The 20,762-nt window shown below is 34.2% G+C and overlaps 1 protein-coding gene and 1 pseudogene across 1 annotated transcript; one reads left to right on the forward strand and one right to left on the reverse strand.

Moving 5' to 3' along the window:
• The first annotated feature begins 2,977 nt into the window (after positions 1-2,977).
• LOC143573573 (delta-1-pyrroline-5-carboxylate synthase-like) lies at positions 2,978-8,119 on the forward strand. The gene is made up of 19 exons (XM_077058415.1): positions 2,978-3,085; positions 3,631-3,702; positions 3,804-3,907; positions 3,993-4,095; positions 4,184-4,345; positions 4,436-4,713; positions 4,805-4,955; positions 5,032-5,196; positions 5,274-5,351; positions 5,426-5,515; positions 5,617-5,703; positions 5,772-5,858; positions 5,942-6,038; positions 6,122-6,225; positions 6,304-6,530; positions 6,628-6,696; positions 6,777-6,843; positions 7,651-7,721; positions 7,820-8,119. Exons 1-19 carry the CDS (start codon positions 3,026-3,028, stop codon positions 7,899-7,901), a joined length of 2,154 nt encoding a protein of 717 aa, XP_076914530.1. The 5' UTR covers positions 2,978-3,025; the 3' UTR covers positions 7,902-8,119.
• Positions 8,120-14,400: 6,281 nt separating this feature from the next.
• Positions 14,401-15,733, reverse strand: LOC143573559 (leucine-rich repeat extensin-like protein 6 pseudogene; annotated as a pseudogene).
• Positions 15,734-20,762: the final 5,029 nt, after the last annotated feature.

Raw genomic sequence — 20,762 nt, forward strand, 5'->3', positions numbered from 1 at the left:
TTCCCATATATATCGGTCTAAGTTTTCAATTATGGTTATTATCACGTATTGTTTATGATTTCTCTCTTCTCAGTTCAAGTGTTTGTATTTGTTAAGATTGAGATAGTGTTAGTGTCTAATCTTATTTTAACATTTGAGTTTATCTACATTTTTATTTGAATAAAATTGATACCACATTTGTGACATAGATGCTAGAGGTGAAGGGTCATTCACCACGTTGCAGAAGTGTATATCCACAATGTGTCATCTAACTTGCGAGGTTGTTCTTGACGCGTGAGATGAGAACTCAATGATGTCTTCAAGAGTTTCAAGCGAGCCACTTGATCTCTTTTGTGTCGCTAATATTCAAATGTACTCACGTGAATATTTGCTTACACCAACAATGACCGATTTACAAATCTTATACGCGACACATGAATTAATGCATGGATTTCTGCGAATGCGCAGTGTTATCGGTTGTACACACGTTGCTTGGTGAAATCATTCAATAAGACTGGAGTGTCACTTTAATGAGAGGTGATCACCTACACTCTACGAATGTATATGCTTGAGGGATAGGCTTGCTAGATTTATGGTTTTTAACTTTTTGGCATGTATTTTTTTGTATGTCGTGGGTTCCAGTAACAACATCAACATTTCCAGTCAGTTGTCATTAAACAACAATATATTCAATGGAATCATGTCTGATAGTTCATTTCAAGTAATTTGATCATATTACAGATATGGATATTTTCGCTTCCAAAAAAGAGTCAAGAGAGAAAAAGAAGCGGAATTGTGCAAAATTAGAAGTATCATGAATGCTTGCATCATATTATGCAATATGATCTTTAATCACACTATTGTTGTAATTTACACATGTTGTCTGTTGTTACCTATTCGCTCGTGCCACATCTGAAAGCCTGAAACCACCTCTCTTTCTTTTGAAAATGCCAATCATAATAAGAAGGTGAGAAGGGATGGTACTGATAGGTTTAAGTGAGGATACATTGAGTTAGTTTTTCATCCAATACCAATATCTATAGGGATATAATCCTACTCTACCAAGTACCAACCCACCTCTGTATCCAATTTAAAAGTTAGTCCCCCTTACACCTATTTCGATTTAAATCGCATATAAACTATTGAACTCTTATTGTTATGATATTATCCCATACTTTGTGTTACATCTAAACCTCACATCTTAAATAAATAAGTCTACTTTTCATCAATCAAAAATCCGATGATACGTAGCGGATTGATGGAAGAAAAATACCAAAGAAAAGCATAATGAGCTAAACGAATAAAAAAAATACAAGAAAAATTATAGGATGCTTTTATCTTTTTTAACTTACATGATTTGAACCGTCAAACTTTTTAGGTGACAAACCTTTCTAGAGTTTTTTCCCGAAAGAATATAGATGAAAGAATTATTTACCAACATGAAAAGTATCCTTATATATAAAATAAGGATTTAGTTATTAACTTTTTATAATTAAGTTTAGGTGTGTTTGCTATTAAAGTTAATTAATATAAACGAATAAATGTTGTTATATCAGTAAGTTGAAAGTAATGTCCAAAACATATATTGCATAATTTGTTTAATTAACTTGTTTTTTTTACTAATAACTCACGTTCACCATATATATTTTTTAAACTGAATACTTAACTGTGTTTATTAATATTTTTCTCGACCTTCCGGTATAAATTTCGTTGAAAATAGAGTTATGTTCACAATAGAGTATACTTTTTGTATTTTAAGTTATAGCGAGTGTAGTTATCGTATTGGAACCATGATGAACCAAATTGATACTTTATGAACATCTTTACCGGTATTGATATTACCGTAACCGGCCTTGTATTCGTGTTTTATGGTTTCGATGATTTTAACATGCTTCGATGTCATTTTGAGTGTTTCACGACCTTTATTTTTGGTTTTTTTAGTTGATATATCGAGTGTCACTGTTGTAATAAACCGAACTGATACCGAGACTTTATATTTTTTGTTTCTTTCTTTAGTTGCTAAACCGAGTGATGATATTGTACATGTATTGTAACGAATGGATCGACACCGATGCAATACCCATTGCGTAACGCGGGGAGTCCCCTAGTTATCATTAATATTGGATATATTTGTTTTTATAATTTATTTGATTATTTAATAAATTAAATCAACAATAAAACTGTAAAAAGATATTTACTTCTCGTTTCATTACTAAAGTAATTACTTAAACAAAAAAAAATATTTTAGATTACTGTTTTATATATATTGAATTTATTAGTGTTACACATTTTAATTTATAAAGTTTTCTTGTTTCATATATATATATAGCCTTAAGTAGTATTCTACTACTTCATTATTTAATAATATATAAACTTTATATAAGTTTGATATCAACTAGTAAATAACATTTAATGTTCTTTTATTTAGTATTTAATAAATTCGATTTAATCAAATAAAATTAGGAGAGAGAGATCGACCAACATAATTTCCAACTGCATCAAATTAGTAAATACTTTTCAAAATACACTAAATTAAAAAATAATTTTTCTATCTACACTTATTTGGCTAAAAAACTCAACCTTTCTGTATCCTTATATACCATTAGACTAAAAAGGTCTTTAAACAGATAACAACACACACTATTTGAGTAAATATTTTTTAAACAAAAAAAATATCTTAGTAAAAACCACTGGTTTTCATAAAAATTAGAGAAAAAAACTCACAAAAAGGCTAGTAGTTTCGAATAATAATGATATGATTATATGATATAATAACGGACGTGTCACAAGGTGGTACTAAAACAGCAGCAATCGTGACCATTGTGTCAAATCACACACACCCCTGCCCCTATCTCACATAGTTTAGTTTTAGTCAAAATCTCTCTCTTATTACTAGTTAGCAAAACATGTGTGCCGCTTGATATATATATATATATATATATATATACTCTCTCACACACACACACATAAATAACAATTTGCAGACACTGAAACTGAAACTGAAACCCTACGGTCACGTGTAGCCTCATCTCCCTCTGCTTTCACAATGGCTGCGATTGATCCAACTCGTCGGTTTCTCAAAGATGTCAAGCGTATTGTAATCAAGGTAATTAACTCTTAATTTCACCTTTTCAATTGACACTTGTGTCTGATTAATTCATTTCTCAAATTCATATGATTAATAATTTTAATCCCCGATTTGTCTGATGTGTCAATTTGATATTGCATTTATCGATTTGTGGTTTTTGATAATTGAGTAATTAATCATGCAAGGGTTTTTGTTAATTGAGTAATTCATCTGTATATTAATCGGTGCACTATTCTATCTAAACTTTGGGAATTTATATAGTTTGCTTGTGGGTTTTTATAATTTTGATGATTTATGTTACATAGTGAAATTTAACATAAAATGTTATAATATCATATTATACCAAGTGCTTTTGTAGCTTTTTTGATGATGATGATGATTGAAAAATAATATTACTTTTTATGCAATTCTTAATCTTTTATGGCAGAATCAATGAATTTCTTTTTCTTGTGGTTTCTGGTTGTCCGAATATCTTGATGAATTAGGAAATTATTATTTATGAATAATTTACTTGTTATCCAAATTTGATTGATTTATGAACTGATAAAATCTTTTATTTAAAGGTAGGGACAGCTGTCGTCACCCGGGAGGATGGAAGACTCGCGCTTGGACGACTAGGAGCTCTCTGTGAGCAGGTATATTTTAGCAGAACGCGTTCTAAAAAAAGATTTTTGTAGAATGTTTTGAATTTCTGTTATTATTAAGTTATGTACTTTATGTTATATTCTAAATGCAGCTTCAAACGCTAAATTCTCAAGGATTCGAAGTTATCTTGGTTTCATCAGGTGCTGTTGGTGCTGGTCGACAGCGACTTAGATACCGAAAATTAGTCCACAGCAGGTTTATTCATTATTTACATGATGTAACTTCAACATAAACTATATTATCTGGTTTAAAATATAAATAAATGTTTATTGTCTTGAAGCTTTGCGGATCTTCAAAAACCGCAAGTTGAGCTTGATGGTAAGGCGTGTGCAGCGGTTGGACAAAACGGTCTTATGGCACTTTACGACACATTGTTCAGTCAGGTTCGATTTATTTCTTTATTTTGATTTAATTCACGTCACGACATCTTTAACTTTTGTTTTAATGAGACGCTTAATATTGTGTTTGCAGCTGGATGTGACATCAGCTCAGCTTCTCGTGACTGATAACGACTTCAGAAGTCCAGAGTTTAGACAACAGCTCACCGAAACTGTGGATTCGTTATTGTCTTATAAGGTTATTCCCGTATTTAATGAGAACGATGCGGTTAGTACTCGTCGCGCTCCATATGAGGTATGTTTTCATTAATAAACATTTCCATATAAAAGTTTCATTATAATTAATGTGTACTTATGTTTTATTGTAACGACACGTATATTGTAGGATTCTTCCGGAATCTTCTGGGATAACGACAGTTTGGCGGCTCTCTTAGCATTGGAGTTAAAAGCCGACCTTCTTGTTTTATTAAGTGACGTGGACGGTCTCTACAGTGGCCCTCCCAGTGATCCACAATCAAAGTTGATCAATACATACATTAAGGAAAAACTCGAGAACACAATTACTTTTGGTGATAAGTCAAGGCTTGGACGAGGTGGAATGACAGCTAAAGTCAAAGCTGCGGTTTATGCTTCACAAGCGGGTATTCCAGTAATTATAACCAGGTATGCATATGATATGACATGACATTATTATGATATTATGATCCTATTTTTTTGTTTTCATAACTAAATTTTTTATTAAAATGTTTGGAAGCGGGTTTGCGGGGGATAATATTGTGAAAGTGCTACAAGGCCAGCGTATTGGTACGTTGTTTCATCAGGATGCGCACACGTGGATCTCGAATGGAGAGTTGAATTCGCGTGACATGGCGGTTGATGCTCGAGAAAGTTCTAGAAGGCTTCAGGTATTATTATAAATTGGTTTGTGCGCGTGTTTATGATATGTGTTGATTAGTTATTGACGTGTTTTGATTAATGCAGGCGATGTCTGGTAAAGAAAGAAGTAAGATTTTACTTGATGTAGCGGATGCGTTAGAAGCAAATGTGAAAGTGATTGTGCATGAGAATGAAGCTGACTTGGCAGCTGCTAGAGATGCGGGATATGAAATGTCATTAATTTCTCGGTTGGCTCTCAAGCCCACGAAGGTAAAAGTCATTTTGGCCTTGTATTATCTTCCTTTTTTTAATTTATTTTGCATAACGCGCACAGCATATTTTTATAGGTATCTAATCTTGCAAAAGCCATGCGTGTGCTTGCAAATATGGAGGAACCAATTGGACAAGTATTAAAGAAAACGGAGGTTAGGAATTGACATTTCGTGCTTTCCTTTTTTTATTTCGTTTATTTTGTTCTAATAACTACTGTTTAATACAGCTGGCAGATGGATTGATATTAGATAAGACATCATCTCCTTTAGGCGTCCTTCTTGTTATCTTTGAGTCTCGGCCAGATGCGCTAGTTCAGGTATATATGTATAATAATATCTTAATATTCATTTCACTTGCAAATTGCAACTATATATTTCAATTATATGCAAGTGTTAAATTTTGTTACAATGTGAACAGATAGCGTCACTGGCAATACGATCAGGGAACGGGCTCTTACTGAAAGGCGGAAAAGAAGCAAGACGGTCCAATGCAGTCTTGCATAAGGTCTCCTTTTTTAAATTATTTAATCAATATATTTCCTTTTATTTTGCTAATTTTTTCCGACACTATAGATTATTACATCCGCCATACCAGAAACAGTTGGTGGAGGATTAATTGGACTTGTGACATCTAGAGATGAGATTCCCGAATTGCTTAAGGTAAGTTGTATTATAAATTTATAATAGCACTCCTCTACGTTAAGTATTGGTAATAATAATATGCAATTGTATATCTTCATCAGCTTGATGATGTCATTGATCTCGTGATTCCAAGAGGCAGCAATAAACTCGTCTCGCAAATCAAATCTTCAACAAAAATTCCCGTTCTAGGTCACGCTGGTAAGACGAAAAAATGTTATAAACTTCTTTTTATAGGAATATAAAATATAGTAAGATGTGGTAAATCTTTTGTAACATTATAGATGGAGTTTGTCATGTTTATGTTGACAAATCTGCTGACATGGAAATGGCAAAGAAAATCGTGTCAGATGCAAAAACCGATTATCCCGCCGCGTGTAACGCAATGGTATCTTTCTTTTTGGAAAATTGTACACACTCCTATTAATGATATTTGTTTTTTAGCTATTTTTCTCTTTAAAACCAGGAAACGCTTCTTGTCCATAAGGATCTGTTGGATAATGGTGGTGTTAATGAGCTTCTTATTGAGCTTCAAACTAAAGGTGTTAGCATAAACGGTGGTCCGCGCGCTAGCTCGTTGCTTAAACTTCCAACCGCACCTTCGTTTCATCATGAGTACAGTTCACTGGCGTGCACCATTGAAATTGTGGATGATGTGCATGCTGCAATTGATCATATACACAAGCATGGAAGGTAATATATCTTTTTTATTCAAAACTATTTATTTATATGTTATAGTAATTATTATTCTATTATTGTTGTGATGTGTAATGACTAATTTTACTTGCAGTGCGCACACTGATTGTATTGTAACACAAGATCGGGAAGTTGCAGACGTCTTTCTTCGTCAAGTTGACAGGTTCTTGTTTTCTGGATAATAATATTGACCAAACTTTTAATAATGCATAATTTAATCATCTGCTTGGTTTTATTTTGTAGTGCTGCTGTACTTCACAATGCAAGCACAAGATTTAGTGACGGGTTTCGCTTTGGTCTTGGTGCAGAGGTAAGTAATTACATTTCTTCTGGTATCACACCCTATCAGTCTAGGGGTTAAAATTAGCCAATCTGAGCTCAAGCTTGACTAGGCTCGAGCTCATCTCGATTGACTTACAAGAGCTCTAGTTCTTTCTCTAAAGACTGAGCTTGGTTAGTGAGTAGTTTTCAAAGCTCGAGCTCAGCTCGTTTGCTGTTTACATATTAATTAATTTATAAACATTTTTAATTATTATAAATATATATAATAGTTTTTATACAAACACATATATAATATATTAAATAAAATCATATAAATAATAGGCTTGTATTGGCTCGTGAGCTAGTTTTAGCTCGATACGTGAAGCCAGGGCTTTTTATTAAACAAATTTTTTTAAGCTTGAGCTCGGGCTTGGCTTGTTTATTATTACTATCTAATTTATATACATTTTTATTCCTTTTATATTTATATATTTATATCATAATTTTTATATACAACATAATATATATTATATATTTGTCATAGTTTTATATAATAATAATAATAATTATTATTATTATTATTATCATTCAAACATATATTTAATATATTAAATAAAAATTGTATAAGTAATAGGCTTGTTTAGGCTCGCGAGCCAGCTTGAGCTGGATAAGTGAAGCCTGGGCTCGTTTAGTAAGCATGCTTATTTTTAAGATCGAGCTGGTTTAAGCTCGGCTCAGTTCAAGCTTTTAGTGAGCTAATCTCGAGTAGTCACGAGCGGCTTGGCTCGTTTACACCCCTATTAGTTAATAATACATACATACATACATACATACTAATGTTTGGTTGACTCAACAGGTTGGTATAAGTACTAGCAGGATCCATGCTCGTGGGCCGGTAGGTGTTGAAGGATTGCTTACAACGCGCTGGTATATTATTGTTCATATTTTAACCTTTTGTCTATTTGCTAGAATTAAATACAATAACTGAAGTGATGTAAATATGTAACGTTATATTTTAATTTTAGGATTGCTAGAGGAAGTGGACAAGTGGTGGATAATGATAAAGGCATTGTGTATACTCATCGTGACCTGACTCACGAAGCTTAAGTAATGAGTGGTGGTCTTGTTGTTGCGTTATCGAATGTTGTATTGGTATATTAAATGTGTCCGTGACTTAAACGGACCGGATGGGTGGGTGATTTGTTATGATTGGGGAGGGAAGAAGGTGGTGTTTAGTATCGGTCTAATTGCTTTTTAGCTATTCGTGTTAGAACTTAATTAGAAGCAGTAATACCATATTCTGTCCTGGTACCATTCTTGTTCTTAGTTTTGACTTCTAGGATTCAAACTTGCAAGTAAAATAGTGATCATGTTAGTTAAGAAAAATGTATCTAGTAAATTGTGGGCCAACCAAGTAGGGTCGTTCACGGGTCAAGCCAAGGCGAGCCAACTTAAGCTTGCCTTAAATTTCATTTCGACTCAACTTTGCTCGGCTCAGGTTTTAAACTGGGTTGAAAACTTGAGCTAGAGACCGACTCAGTTTTTAATCAAGCTAACTCAGTTTCACTTGTTTAGACGAAATCGCTTTGTTTGATTTCAGCTTGGCTAGACTGTTACGAAAAGGTCTTGATCCGGGGCGTAGGCAGCTTTAGGGGAACGGGTCCGGCCGAACCCGTACAATTTTTTGTTTTAGTGTTATATATTAGTGTATTTTGACATCTCACCTATAAAAATTTCAACATCGAACCTATAGAAACCCAAATATAAATGATAACAATCTGTCGTCCGTTTTTGTTTTAGTGTTATATATTAGTGTATTTTGACGTCACACCCGTAGAAATTTCAACATCGAACCCGTAGAAAACCCAAATATAAATGATAACAATCGGTCGTTCGTTTTTGTTTTAGTGTTATATATTAGTGTATTTTGACATCACACCTGTAGAAATTTCAACATTGAACCCGTAGAAAACCTAAATCTAAGTGATAAACAATTGGTCGTCTGTCCCTCAAAATTTTCCGAACCCGTAGGAAAAAATTTAAAGCTACGCCACTGGTCTTGATGCAAAGTAAACTAGATAATTAGAAGATGAGTTGGCTTTAAAAGATTAAATGCAATTTATTTGAGCTGTAAAATGTTAAAAGTTTTGACTTAAATAAAGTGAGTAGACGAGTGAGTCAACAAACGAGCTAACGAGTAAACCTTGGTTCGAGCTCAGCTTGGCTCAGGTTGTTTACAAACCAAACCAATTCCGAGCAAGCTTTTTTTGATCGAGCTTCGAAACCCGAGTTATTTGGACAGACCTATGAAAAACTGCGTCTTAAATTATCGGTACGGTTTTTAAAAACTTGAGTAACAAGTTACAGGTCTCTGTCTGTTTTTAAAAGGCGCAGGAGTTTTTAGAAAAGGTCAAACTAACCTAAACCACAAACCAATGGTCACAAAATTGAATGTTTTGCAAGAGACTGCTAAAAAGTCAAAAGTTTATGTAAAGTTGGTGATGGTCCAAACCTGTTGTCTCTAAACTCTTAAAAAATTAATAAAACGTCATGTTTTTAGTTTAGTCATCTTCCACTTTGATTAATCAAACAGGAACAATTGTTTTTGCATGTTCTTTGGAATGTTGTAACAAATACCAATCAATCATACATAACATGTAGCAACATCCAACTTTCATTCTTCAAGTAGTCAATTATCCAAACATATAGATAGAGATGAAATCGTTGTTTGGTAGTCCGCGGAAGGTCAGTGGGCTCGTGTTGAGGACCGGTCAGTGTTTATTTGCTGCTGCTTCACTTGCTGTCATGTCTTCTGCTTCTGGCTTCTCCACTGCTACTTCCTTCTGGTTTATCTCTCTCTTTTTCTGTTATTATTTTGAGTATGATTGTGTTCTTGTTTTGTGTAATTGCTTTTGCTTAAAACATCAAGATATTAATATCAGTTATAGGATTTTGTAATAATAATATGAAGTAATTTTGGTTGGTTTTAGCTTTTTGATTGCAGCAATGGGACTTCAAGTATTGTGAAGTTTTGGGCTAGCTTGTCTTGATATTCATGCTCTAAGGTTAAAGAAAGACCTACATAATCACATCGTCTTAAGCCTCCTTTTGATCGGTGACTGGGTTAGTACTTTGATATAAACTGTTGCTAGAAAATGAATTTCAAAATCTGGAATTTGATATTGATGTAATATGTAAACAGGTGACCGCAATTCTATCAAAATAGGGTGGAGGTAAAATTTATTTACCAAAATAGATTAAATGAAACATATTTACCAAAATAGGGTTTTTATTTATTTTTCATTTATTTTGTTATGGCCCCACAGTCATTACTAACTCCTCCCCTACCAGAGTGGTCGCCGGCCATCACCATCTTTTAATTTGGTTCTAACCACATATGTAAGCAATTGAATTAATTTATGATGAATCTTTCAATTGAATGTAGCTTAAACTCAGTGGAACAAACCAAGGACAAAACACAATTATAATTTCATGTTAGAAGCGAATAAATTTAAATAGTTTGAATAAAATATGAAATTTTAAAATATTACCGGCGCGGCGGTTGATGGTGATGGCCGGCGACCACTATGGTAGGGGAGGAGTTAGCAGTGACGTGGGGCCATAACAAAATAAATGAAAAATAAATAAAAACCCTATTTTGATAAATATGTTTCATTTAACCTATTTTGGTAAATAAATTTTCCCAGCACCCCATTTTGATAAAAAAAAACTCCAGTTTTTGCATAGCGAAAGCCATGTTCCACGTGTGACAGCTTGCAATATTGTCTTTATTTTCCACTATTATAATGCATTTCTCCCAATATTTATAGTTTATTTATATAATAAAAGAGGAATAGCCCCGTCCTTCGAATCGATACAACATAGCCAGGTTTCTGTGCCAAACGCCCAAACTGCCACTTCATGATTTTAAAAGCAGCCAAACCGAGTTCAAGCACGTTTAATTCAAATAATCAAGCTCGACTTGTTTAACTAGAATCAAAGCTCGTGCTTGAGCCAAACTCATTTAAACTTTATTTTTAAAACTTGAGATCCTCCCGTAAAACAACTTTTACGTTTGATTTAGGTCCAACTTGTTTGTTATATATAATTCATTTGTGTTTATAATTAACTTTATATAGATTTATAATTTTATAGAAACGTAATATATATCATTTAAAAAAATTCGTAACTATATATAATATTAATTATTTTGTAATCCATACTTAATATATTAAACAAAAAAGAAATATAAAAATGGTAGGCTCATTTAATCTTCAAGCCTAGTTTTCTGAAGTTCTAATATGAACTCAAGCGTGAACTCGAGCTCATTTAAATTCGTTTTATTCTGAGTTTTTGACGACTCAATGTCGAGTAGTAAGTAGTGTATAATGGACTCAACTCCTCAATATCCTCAATTCACTTCATGATGTCTAGTTTCCACTTACATATTTTATTTAATGTTAGAAATAAATATATTTTATTGTATAATATCATTCTTACAATTTGTTTATTAGAAGTGGTGGAGATGGTTGGAATCGGCCAAGCTTTGAACATTGAATTCAAGTAAAGAAAACATAATGTCAAAACGGGATAAGTGTTGACTTTACTTTCTTTTGACGATGAACCTTATCCAAGTAACCAAATCGGTTAGTTTCTCACTTCTTACATAAAGAGTGATAAAGGAATAAACTCAAATTTGAAATGAAAGCAAACATAAAATGGTCAAGTCAAGATGGGTACAAATCGTATTACCAACATAAAGGAAGATCGTACTAATTTAATTGTATATTTCTGAAACTTGAATATTTGTTTTCTTTACTTTTAAACTTAAATAAACGAATGGATGTTTATTATTACTTATTTTTATCTAATGGTATTGGTATTGTTAGATATTAAGTGGCGCATCGGAAAACCAACACACAATGCACAAACGAATTCAACATGCAGAAACGAGAAAATAAATGACACGCCAATTAACATGGTTCGGTCAATTTGACCTACATGCACGACTGAAACTAGGGTTAATTACTAACTCGGGCAAAGGTTTAGAAATTTAGTCAACAACGAAACAAAAAAATAATAAGCCTACTTTAACTAAAAAAAACCTACCCGAGTGCCCGCTCATCACTCCATCTTGTCGACCCGAAACTTTAATTCTGAAACCAAAGCCTTCATCAATCTTGATAATATCTAGAGTGATCAATATTCATTTCAACTGATTATATAGATAACTAAACAAAAACCGGTTAAATTTGAACCAAGATAATATATTCAGTTTTAAATCGAACCGATTTAGGTAATGGTTTTTCGGTTCTAGAAACTCAATTTGGTTAAAACCGAGGAACATGATTAACGCAAAATCCCAACTGAACACTTGTTTTATTAAAATTCAAGTTTTTGGGTTTTCCCAATCTTTAATTTGGTTTAACTATGTTTAAGCTAAAAAAATATTCAAACCGAGAAAACCAAAACCGGCGAACACCCAGAGCCTATCCGGGTTTTCTTCTCACAGTGTGTTACGTTGGAGAGTTCTGATTTTGTGGTGGCACAACGACTGTCAAGTGGCAGTCGACTATATGGTTTCCCGTGGAAACGCCCAAACCAAACTCTAAAGCCAGCGTGGGCCCGGTTAAGATAACGCAGTCTGGCCAGAGTGGGGCGTAGGAGCTCTCCAAGTTTAAAGAGTGCAGTAGCCTAATTACAATAAAGTCGTTCTAAAAAAAACCGGTGAACACCCTATGTCAAAGTCTAAACGAAGACATTAGAGGTGCACAAAAAACCCGAACCCGGAACCGGACCCGAAATAAATACCCGGAACCGGTTTTTCTAATACCCGGGTTTTTAATACCCAAACCCGAACCCGACCCTACCCGTAGGGTACGGATAGGGTATGCATTTTGACACTAAAACCCGAACCCGAACCGGACCCGATTTGTACCCGGTAATACTCGAAAACCCGATTTGTACCCGGTAATACCTGAACCCGGAACCAAGGTTTTCCAATACCCGAAACTGGGTATTTCAAATACCCGATGTATACCCGAAAAATACCTTAAAAATACCCGAATAATACCCCTAAAAAGTGTAAACTTTTAAAAAATCCAATCTATATAAAAAAAATAACGGAAAAAAACCCCAAAATACCCGTAAATAGAGTTTTTTCAATACCCGATAATAGGGTATTCAAATACCCGGTTTTAGAATACCCGGTTCTATACCCGACCCGAACCCGATGCATAGGGTATGATTTTTTGAGACAATACCCGACCCGAACCCTGCCCGATTATTACCAATACCCGGTCATACCGGTACTCGGTCATACCCGAACCCGGTTCTATACCCGAACCCGGATATTTAGAAAACCCGATTTGTGCACCTCTAGAAGACATGACGGATCCAATGGGCCCTTGTATCTGAATCCAGCAAACGAACAAGTAAAATGGGCCTCCCATTAGCATTTAGCTGCGTTAGTGTTACTGTGTTAGCCCCTTAGACAAAAACAACATTGTTAATTGAATAATTGGATTAGAAATATTTGTTCGGCTCTTACACATTTTTCTAGTCCAGAATCCAGACCACTTCCATAAGGACCATAACCCAATTGAGCCGGCACTTTGCAATTCCAAAATTGTGTTTATCTACTTCGACTTCAATATGAACGTTAAGAAGTTTATTTGTAAACTACTTTTGTATTTTTAAATTAATTATCAGATTTTGTATTTTTAAATAGATGTAGTAGTTAAAACTAGTTTAGTATTGGATAATACTCTTTCTAAGATAATATTTTTTTAGTTGAATAAATAAATTTATATTGAGTACTCAGAAACAGTCCATTACTTGTCAGTTTTCCAATCCATGAATATTTTGTTACACTAGCCTTTTATTTTGAAATTCCAAATGATATCACATTTTATTTTGTTTAGATTGCAAAACCGATCACAATGGTATTAACCGCTAAGATATTTGCATAATTTTTTTTGTCAAACGAAACGAAAAGACAAAGAAAATTACAATAATAATTAATTTTACTATTTTAAATTTGTATTAAATTATTGCCATGCATTATCATCTAACAATCTTTATATACAAAAAAATAAAAATAATAATATTAAAATTATTATTATTATTATTATTATTATTATTATTATTATTCAGTGTAGAAAAAAATAGCTGATTATGATTCATTAAACAAGTTAAGTTAATTGATGTTGATTAATTAACAAAGAGTCAACTAGACTCTAGCTACCAATTTTAAAAGCAATATTTTTTTAATGACATTTTAACCTATTTTCCAACTTTCCTTGTTCAATTAGCGGCCAGCCTATAATATCAATTGAAAGTATGAAACTACAATATTCAGGTGAATATATTAAACCATAAATTGACCAATAAACAACACCACTATTATACCAAAATATTTAATATACACAATAAACTAAAATAATCGCCGTCAATATTACAAAACAGACTTTAAACAAAAGTCTATAACAATTAAGAAAAGTAACACGTTAACATCAACATATCTCACACGAAATTAATTCCAAATTTCTTATTCATCTATACGTATTTAAATCAATATTCAAAAGTCATATGATACACTTTTTATTTAATGTTTCAATGGTGGCGATGTGAAGTAGCCATAAGGTGGAAACCAATGCTCCTTAGGTGGTGGTGGAGGTGGCGGCGGAGGATCACCGCAGCCACGACAGTTCACTGGACGTGTATAAAACGCTTTGCACTCCTTTTCTTCACGTTGTTTCGGTCTATCCGGAATACAATTCTTTTTGTCATCTTTGTCCTTTAATTTCAAACAAATCTTGGGCTCACCCTCAAAGTAATTATACGAGTATGTGAAGTTTTGTAACCGTGGTAACGAGCAAATGCTATCCGGAATATCGCCTGAAAACTTGTTGTGTGCGATATTTAACTGCTCCAAGCTCTTCATTTCTTCTATGCTTTCGGGTAATAACCCGACAAGTGAGTTGAAACTCACATCAAAGACTGTTAGGTTTTTTAATGATCCTATGTCGGATGTTAAACAACCACTTAAACTCACATTTTGTAGAATGATCTCATTTAATGTTTTAGCCATTTTCTTGATGCTTGAAGGTAAACAACCATTGATTTTGTTGTTAGCAAAAACAATAACCGAAACCGGAGAGTTTCCTAGGTTTTTGGGAAAAGTGACTTGGAATAAGTTATTGTTGACGAAAATGGCGTCGAGTTTAAGGTCGTACAGCTTCGAAGGAATGCTTCCATTAAATTGGTTGAAACGAATGTCGAGAAATTTGAGAGAAGGAAGTGAAAGCACGACTGACGGGAAATCACCAGAAAAGCGATTGTTACTTATGTCAAGCTCATAAAGAAGACGCAGTTTCTCAAAAGACTTTGGTACTGTTCCACAGAACTTGTTGGTGTTTATGTGGAACAGTGCCAAGTCAGTGAGTAATCCCATGTCTTCTGGGAGGGATCCCGAGATATTTCCATGGTTGAGATCGATACCAGCGACTGTGGTGACATCTGGATCGTCTAAAGCAGGTGCACAAAACACCCCGGTGTAGTTACAAACATCATAACCGTACCAATTTGAAGTGAAGCCTCGAGGGTCCTCGGTTATTGAATGTTTCCATGCTAGGAGCGCAAAATAGGCGTTTTTGAGTCTTGGGTTTGGGGGAGGCGTTGCTTGATGAGAGAGGGTTGCGAAGAAAGATAGAAGAACAAGAATGGCGAATTTGCGGTGTGAGAGTAGAGTGGTCATTTTAAGATTTTGATTTGGTGTGATTAATGAAGAGGAATGAAAGTATTTAAATGGAGTTTAGGGTTGTGTTGTTGATATAAAACCTAAGGTGGTTGAACATCGATAATGACATTAATACACACAACTACACCCACGAGCCTTATTTTAACAGTCAAAAATGTTCTTAATACATATATAAGACGGTTTATATTATAAGATGTCCGAATTGTAATATTTTTAATTATTTTATAATCATTTGAAATAGTCATTGAAATATGATAAGAATACTTCCTAATTATAAATAGAAGAGTATAAAACTAGTTACAAACGTTTGAACATCTATACAAACTATTTGATGTAGGAAAGCGTCTAGGACTAAGTCATAACAAATATTATAAAGTCTTTTTCTCACTTGTCATTGGTAGAAAATGGAAATTGGAAATATTACTAAATTAACTAGTGGTTAGAAATACCGAGTGGACAGAAATTAAATAATTTGGTCAATATTTAAAAAGAAAAGTCTGCATAATACAGTCGTTTAATGATGCATTTTTATAATCAACAAACATTTTTAAAACATGGAGCTTAATTCATGAAAGATCAATTCATACATTTCTGAAGGAGAATGAAACCTTAACAATCTTAAACTTATCCTTAAAGTGGTTTTAAAATAGAAAAATAAATTACTAATTGTAGATGCATGAATATATATATTGAAGAGGTAGGTCCCAGCAGAGCCCAGTTAGACCCGCAAGACTCACCTTGAAGAGGGACGTCTGCGCAGAAACCAACTGGATCAGCAGGACCAACCATGCTCAGAGACGTGACGTCCTTACGCGCAGTACGCAAGCTGTTCCCGCAGGAAATGCCTCCCAATGGTGAAGGACTTCGCCTGTTCCCGCAGCTTCGGATACAAGCCATCAGGGAAGGCCACCCGCGCAGCAAGGCTACACGCACAAGGCACTTAGCTCTCAATCACTCAGTGTCACCTGAGGGAATGAGCAACGCCGGGGACAATCCCGCACAAGGGCGGGAGGGGGAATACTCCCGCCCAAATAAGCCAGTCCGTACGATACGGGAAGATCTTCTGTACTGTACCTGACGAGGTATGGGCAAAAGATCTGACTAAAGATACGACAGCTTATTGACAACAGTATGGCGAGCAGCATGCTCCCGTACTGTATGTCACTATTAGCCGCTGCCTACTCACCAACTACTGCCATACCACGTGCATAGCCGGCAGTTGGTGGAAAGGGAATAGTACACAGCAGGCCTGGTCACTATCAGCCGCTGCCTACCCACCAACTACCAGCAGAGCACGTGCGTAGGCCACAGTTGGTAGAACATGAATACTATTCAGCAGGCCACACCTCCTTGGAAACCTACCTTCGGCTATAAATACCACAAATGGTATGACCATCTCATCTTATCATATCTTATCATATTATCATCATATTATACCTGATATCTGCTCTAGCAATCTCTTAATATACTTTTATATTTAAAGAGCAATCTAGTCTGATTCTCACGCCGGAGGGTGGTCACAAGGAGGAACCCCCCCTTCTCAGTGACAAGCTCACGGTGTCTGTTTTGCAGGTTATCAGAAGAACCATCTTTGCCGGGTCTAATCCCTCGTGGGAAACATCTATCTAACCCCCAGGTTACCCGTAATCTGTCCGGGGTCCGGTTAGTGTTTCTTCATATATGGTTAATAATTATGATCAGGTTGGTCATGTGAGATGACACGGCCAAATAAAGTGGTTTTAAATAGAAAAAATAAAGTAACAAAAAAGGAGAAGGTTTGCGCGTCCCTTTGGCCGTGTAATAAAGTGGTTTTAAATAGAAAAAAAAAAAGATAAAGTCATGGCTTTTTTTAGGTAAAGATCAGGTTGGTCATGTGAGATGACACGGCCAAAGGGACGCGCAAACCTTCTCCTTTATTGTTACTTTATTTTTTTAGAATGTCGAATGTGTATTAATATCTCATGATATGTTTATATTGGTAAATTATATCGATACATGCTATAAATTGAGATAAAGTGTTTAAAGATTTTTTTGGTTTTTACTAACTGACCGAAAACAAATTACATAAGAAAGATATTAGATACTAACAGCTAAACTAACTATAAAACAACTAACATGAACCATTCAATTCGTATCATATAAGACTTCATTATCAGACTGGTTTAGGACCTTCATTTATTTCATCTGGGCCACTCAATAAGCTTCACCACATATTGGTCTAAAATGATTTCTCGAATATTTGTAAGTAGGTTGAGTCATGAATTCTTGACTTCGGTCCCACTAGACATATGACATCTGATGCATTTATTGTATATTTACATGATGTTGCTCCATATATTAGGTTTGGAGAAAGTCATTATTGTTAACAACATAACACTATATTGGTCACGATTTCGTTTATCACATCGTACTCTTTTGCTTAAAACTGTTTTATTGTCAATTACTCAATTTGTCATAAATCATTATGTTGTTATTAGTTTCTCACATTATCTATTTAACCGTACTTAGCACGACAGGTCCTCCACCATATGCTTCGATTCATTGTTGTCTTATCTTTACTTTTTAAACATGTACAATCAGTTTTTGAATATAAGTTTCAAATCATGTAGTATACCGAAATCCACTAGATTGTTATTTCCTTACTTTGTCGCTTGATCTACTAAACCATTGGGTATTGTGTATTATTATATTATGATACATGGAAATTATCACCCACTATCTCTCGATATGTCAATCGTTACTTTATATTCTCGTTGGTGTTGGTAATTTCGGATCGTGTTCACAAGTTGGTGAATATGAAAGAACATAAGTTGATAAGTTGGTCAAGCTGGTTTAGTCTCCTAATTGGAGTATGGTTATTACAGTAATGTCTTGGTCACCAAGTTAAAGTTAAATTATAAATATAAGGTTTGGTTAAAGGATTTAGAATTTGATCAATAGATAATTATTGTAACGGAATTTTAAGTCAGTTTTCTCTACAATAATAACGTGTTTGATCGATCCTGTGTAATGAAGTGGTATCAGACATTGGTGTAATCGTGGCCCAAGCTCGATGTTCCCAGGATTGATATCAAGACCTAGTCATCGTATGGAAGTCTGTCGCCGTCGTGAAGAGATTTAGGGTTGATCGTGTTTGCCAAGGAGAGATCTACAACATGAGATCTAGGGTCAACAAATCAGAGACGCCAAGAAAGATCTAAGGGCTGCCGACCGATTACTTGAGAAAGCCACGCCAGATCTTGTTTTATTAATTCCGGAAACCGCATAACCAAAGTTGAGCCATATTTGTTGCCCAATTTAGTGACAAGAAGACCGTTGTTTTTATTTTCGGTTAATTGATCAAATTTTGATTTCAAATTAGTGTTCCAGAGACCTGGATCAAGAACCGGAGAAGGTCAATACCTAAAGAACAAGAAAAATCAAGTTACAGTTACGGTATTAAAATTACAGGGGTAATTGTTGGTAATTTCGGACCGTGTTCACAAGTTTGTGAATATGGAAAGAGCTAAGTTGACAAGTTGGTCAAGCTGGTTTAGTTTTCTAGTTGTAATATAATGATTATGGTAATTTCTTGGTCACCAAGTCAAGGTAAGAGGTAAGATTATAAATATAGGACTTTCAAAGAGAAGTGTACAATTTTTAACTACAATAAGATTGGAGAAGAAGATCAAGGTTCATATTATGTTGATTCATCTACTTGGTTAGTTGGTTAGGTTTATTTATATAAGTTCGTGAGATAAATATAAATTATGTGTAAATGATCAACATCTAAGGTAATTGGCATGAATCTAGTGCATGATCTGATATGATTGGCTAGAAATCAGCTATGGTGATTTGTGTCAACTTTTGAATGCTTAGAAAGTTGGATACCCCCGGACGAGAGATTCAACCTAGCTAGATATAAATGTCAAATCAAGCATATTGTGGTGGTTTGTGAAAAGACCTTCGTTTAGCCTTCTAATAGTTTTAGTTTAGATACCTAATGAGAAGTTTATTGTACCTTTGTGGCACTCGTCGCTAATCGTATATGTTGTCATTAGCAATGGAACCGCTAAAGGCATAGATGATCAAGTTAACAAATTCACCATCTTGAACATCTTCTACCCAAAGTTACTATATTTTAACTTATAACAAGTAATTTCAAATAGTTTGGACTTTAAATAGAGCTACTCTTTCTTTTCACTAGGTTGCATATTAACAACACTTTTGTTTGAAATGCTCGGTTGTTCACTCTCGAATTGTACATGTCCTAGTCGGCTAATCCTTAACTCCCTATATAGCATTTAGAAGTTTAAGACTAGATAATACAAATCAAGTTTTTGACGCTTCTAACGGAGAACAATTTTAGTTATAGAAAATCATTCTTATTATCACATTGGCCCTTTTTCAAAAATCTTCATATGTATATGTATTCTTGGGTTTTCGATACGGCCCTTTGTAGAGGCATGTAAGGACAATTGTCGACTATGCGAGTATGACATTGATATACCAAGCTTGAGTCATGCATGACCCTATAACCCAATTCATTTCTGGTTAAGTTCTACTTGCTTTTGGTTTACATGTTAGGTAATGAAAGAAAATTAAATGACAAAAGTCTAAATTGGGTTTTGATTAATTGTGTATGGTAATAAATTTTTATTGTGGATTTAATGAAGATTTAATGTAACTAATATATTGAAGCATCAAGTTGGAGATTAAATAAGTTATTAGGTATTGGGTTGGGATCGAAATAGGTACGAAAGGACTTTCTCACCAAATTAGTTGTTCAATTCTTTCCCCCGATCTTCTCAGAAGCTAGGTATATAATATATATGCATGCATTGACAAAGTACATATTGCAACTTTCAAAAAACATAATATATGTTCACACATTTTTGTTGAAAAAGTAAACACACGTACACTATTATTATTATTATTATTATTATTATTATACCGAGCCAAACCAACCATGGCATGGGTTTGGCTCGTTTTAATCACTACATTTATTTTAAACTTTTTTTTATATTTCTAATTAACCTTAAAATTAAAAATAAATGATTTCAAAAAAATGATTGATTAGTAATAGTTTTCTTGTAACTTTGTGGTTTTTTCACGCACGGGCGTGTTTAAATCCGTTTATCTAAAATGTATGTGTTAAGTAAGTCTAATTTGTGGGTTAAACTTGGCACACGCCTAACATTTTTCACACAAACCCAAACATTATGTCC

The sequence above is a fragment of the Bidens hawaiensis genome, unplaced genomic scaffold, assembly GCF_021521415.1.
Source record: "Bidens hawaiensis isolate Kalapana, Puna unplaced genomic scaffold, B.hawaiensis_p1.1 tig00026587_1, whole genome shotgun sequence".
NCBI classification, from domain to species: Eukaryota; Viridiplantae; Streptophyta; class Magnoliopsida; order Asterales; family Asteraceae; genus Bidens; species Bidens hawaiensis.

What these genes read in the sequence shown, in the direction of transcription:
- LOC143573573 (XM_077058415.1), top strand. Translation starts at nt 3,026, where the DNA reads ATGGCTGCGATTGATCCAACTCGTCGGTTTCTCAAAGATGTCAAGCGT. An exon ending in ACGACACATTGTTCAGTCAG is followed by an intron (nt 4,096 to 4,183) that starts GTTCGATTTATT and finishes TTGTGTTTGCAG; the next exon opens with CTGGATGTGACATCAGCTCA. An exon ending in ATTCCAGTAATTATAACCAG is followed by an intron (nt 4,714 to 4,804) that starts GTATGCATATGA and finishes AATGTTTGGAAG; the next exon opens with CGGGTTTGCGGGGGATAATA.